The sequence below is a fragment of the Diplotaxodon limnothrissa genome, linkage group LG10 (assembly GCF_057381915.1).
Source record: "Diplotaxodon limnothrissa isolate DT_005_m linkage group LG10, D_limnothrissa_male_GT1.1, whole genome shotgun sequence".
Classification (NCBI taxonomy): Eukaryota; Metazoa; Chordata; class Actinopteri; order Cichliformes; family Cichlidae; genus Diplotaxodon; species Diplotaxodon limnothrissa.
In genome coordinates, this window is record NC_140605.1 from 22,655,802 (window position 1) to 22,658,983 (window position 3,182).

Genomic DNA, 3,182 nt, shown 5'->3' on the forward strand with positions numbered 1-3,182 from the left:
AGTAAAAGTCACTTGCATTACGGCTGAGTCGACTTAGTAGCTGCTGCTCTACCCTCTCTGTCCAAGTGCAGTTTTTAGTTTTACACATTTACAATCTTTTTTTAATTATGGGCTGACGGCATTTGCCAAGAATAGAATCACAAGCACCACTTTAAATGGATGGTGGTGGCGGGGGGAGGGGGTTAAAACAGAGGGCTGCCAAAAACAATGGTGCAGACAAAATGAAATTAAAAAGAAGATACGGTGCAGGTGTGAAGGACTAAACTAACAGGGAGAAGAGTGGAGGAAGGAGAGAGGCGCTTGGCATTACTCAAGAAATAAGGGCAGCGTGAAAGGGGGAAGGGGATGAGAAGAAACTCCAAAGAGGTTTCACTGAAGAATGGATGACGGCAGGCAAAGCCAATGAAAACAGGGAGTAAGGAGTAGAAATGGAAGAAACTTCAGGTCAGTCCCAGCTGGCTGAAGAAAGATCAGCATACAAAGAAAAGAAAAGGCAGGAACTTTCTCCATTTCCTCGTCTCTTTCTCTCTCAAGTACACCTCATTTGGATAACAGTGGGTGATGCAGAGGTGGGAGGATGAGTTAAGAATAAAAAATTTTGACAATTTGGCTTACAGCATCAAACTCTGTTGTTGGTTTTAGTTGTAATCAGAACAGTGTTACTTTGGTATCAGTATTTTTTGTTCTTACTTCAAATAAACTGCCACTGGAATTTAGCGATTTTGCTTTCGCTGTCATTAGAAATGTGCTAAAGGAAAAAAAACTGCAATAGCTGACTAACAATACTGTAGCAAAACCAATTTACCCACTTTGTTTGCTTTTTCATGAAACACATACAAAGCACCTACCTACAAGATATTTTACTAATACTATATTTTCTCCCACTGTATATACTGTGTTTGAATCCCTCCAGAATAGTGTCATCACTGTACAGTATACACATGCAGATGTATACATTTTTGCAAAAACTAAAAAAAATGTATACATGTGCCCATAGGTAGTATTCTGCTGTTAATATTCACATTATCAACATTTATCATCAAATGTGTCAATGTCATCAATAAATGCTGAATATATTTTGCAGATAGTTATATCCAGGATAAAGTGCCTGTACTTTAAAACATTCTGTAGGTTTTTCATGTAGGTTTTTTTGACAGTCTTAAGGACTTGTATAACACACTCACTGGTTTCTTGTTCCTATAGACATGTGTCTCTGCCGTTTGTTTTTGCTGTCCTCCTGTGTAATCGTTTCTTGCCTTTGTGCATACGTGCATGCCTCACTGAATTTCAATGCACCTTTGCCTTTTCTCAACATGTCACGGCTTTGTGCTGTCCGTTCTGTGTTATGGGGTTGATCTTTTCCAGGGTGACTTCAGCATCGCTGTCTAAATTCCCAGAGATGGCCGGTGAGTGTTTCTCAAGGGTGTTGTTTGCCACGCCCACCTCGGCCTCCCCTCCACTTCCGTCTTTCTTCTGTAATTCCTCCTCCTGACACAGGATGCTGTGAGGAATCACATAGTTTGCTGAGCTGTTGCCCTCCTTTGGGATGTGGCTCTTGGGCTCATACTGACAGTTGGGGTTCGAGGTAGGAGCACCCATATTGTTGTTAATACTGACGATCTCAATGGCGTTGCTCCCCGGGCACAGCCGATGGCAACCCAGGAGGATGGAGAAGGCCTTGCGGAAGTCGGCATTGAAGGCATAGATGATTGGGTTGAGCGAAGAGTTTGCCCAGCCAAACCACACAAACACATCAAAGGTGGTGGAGCTGATGCAGGGGAATTCTGTGGATCCATCTGGCATGTGTGTTTCACAGAATGGAACCATGCAGTTTAGGATGAAGAAGGGCAACCAGCAGCACACAAACACACCCATAATGACAGAGAGCGTCTTTAAGACTTTGGTTTCTCTTTTGAATGACATTTTAAATGAGCTCTCACTGTCCATGTTTGAACTGTTTCCCATGCTGCTGTGTCGGTTTTTGGCACTCTCTGCTGCTCGCTCCAAAGCAGATATTCTCCTTATCTGTGTCTGGGCGATGCGGTAGATCCGGGTGTAGGTGACGATCATAATTGCCACGGGGATGTAGAAGCTGATAAGGGAGGAGGAGATGGCATAGGTCCTGTTAAGACTGAAGTCACAGTTGTCAGGGGGCAAATCATCAGGGTAGGTTCCATTTAGCTCGACATAGCTGGTGGTCTGAGCTTTGTGCCAGTTAAGCTGAACAGGAATGAAGGAGATGAGGACAGACAAGGTCCATGCCACACTGATCATCAGACACGCTACTTTAGGGGTCATCTTGCGTTCATAGCGGAATGGGCTTGAAATGGCCCAGTAACGATCGACACTAATCACACACAAGTTCAAGATTGAGGCAGTGGAGCACATTATGTCAAATGCCACCCACACGTTGCAGAATGCACCAAATGGCCAAAACCCCACAATCTCTGTCGCTGCCTTCCATGGCATTACCAAAATAGCTACCAGGAGGTCAGAGATGGCCAGCGAGATGACAAAGAAATTGGTGACCTTCGACCTCAGGTGTCGGAACTTGGTGACGGCAGCGCACACCAGGGTGTTGCCTAGCAGCGTGGTGAAGATGAGCAGGGAGAGAAAGCATCCTGTCAGAACACGTTTCGAGGAGTCTCTCTCTGGCGTAAGCTGCTTTCCATCTCGAACCGTTGAGAAATTCTGATCCATTGTTTATGTTACAGTTTTAATAAAGAGAGAGGGGATGGGTGAGGGGGATGTCAGCAGTCACCCCATCACATCCCCAGCCTGCAGCAGCTGTGTTCCTCCAAGGACGACTCTTAGACGGAGAGCGTAGCTGGTGGAGAGGTAAATTGTCTTGGCACCAGCTCTCTCACTGACTGGGTCATCAATAGGTTCCTTGTCACAACCACCATTCTTGCACAAGGGATGCTATAAATATTTCAAAATTCTCTCCTCAGGAATGTTTCCCTTAAAAATCTCTGGTTCATAAATTCCTGCAGCAGCAGCACAGAAGGCAGACATTCTAGTTTGCAGAGGAAGAAGAATATTCCAGCAATTCGCAATTGTTTTCTTTTTTTCAATCGCAAATTGAGTCCTAAAAAAATGAGTAAAGCAGCAATAAAAATGAGTTTTAAAGACAAGTTCTTGGTCCCTTTTCTCTTGGCATTGTATGCCTCAGCTGTCAAGCC

The 3,182-nt window shown here is 44.4% G+C and overlaps 1 protein-coding gene across 1 annotated transcript; it reads right to left on the reverse strand.

Moving 5' to 3' along the window:
* Positions 1-1,308: 1,308 nt before the first annotated feature.
* drd1b (dopamine receptor D1b) lies at positions 1,309-2,700 on the reverse strand. Its single transcript, XM_085363949.1, has one exon. The coding sequence runs from the start codon at positions 2,698-2,700 to the stop codon at positions 1,309-1,311; it is 1,392 nt and encodes a 463-aa protein (XP_085220075.1).
* Positions 2,701-3,182: the final 482 nt, after the last annotated feature.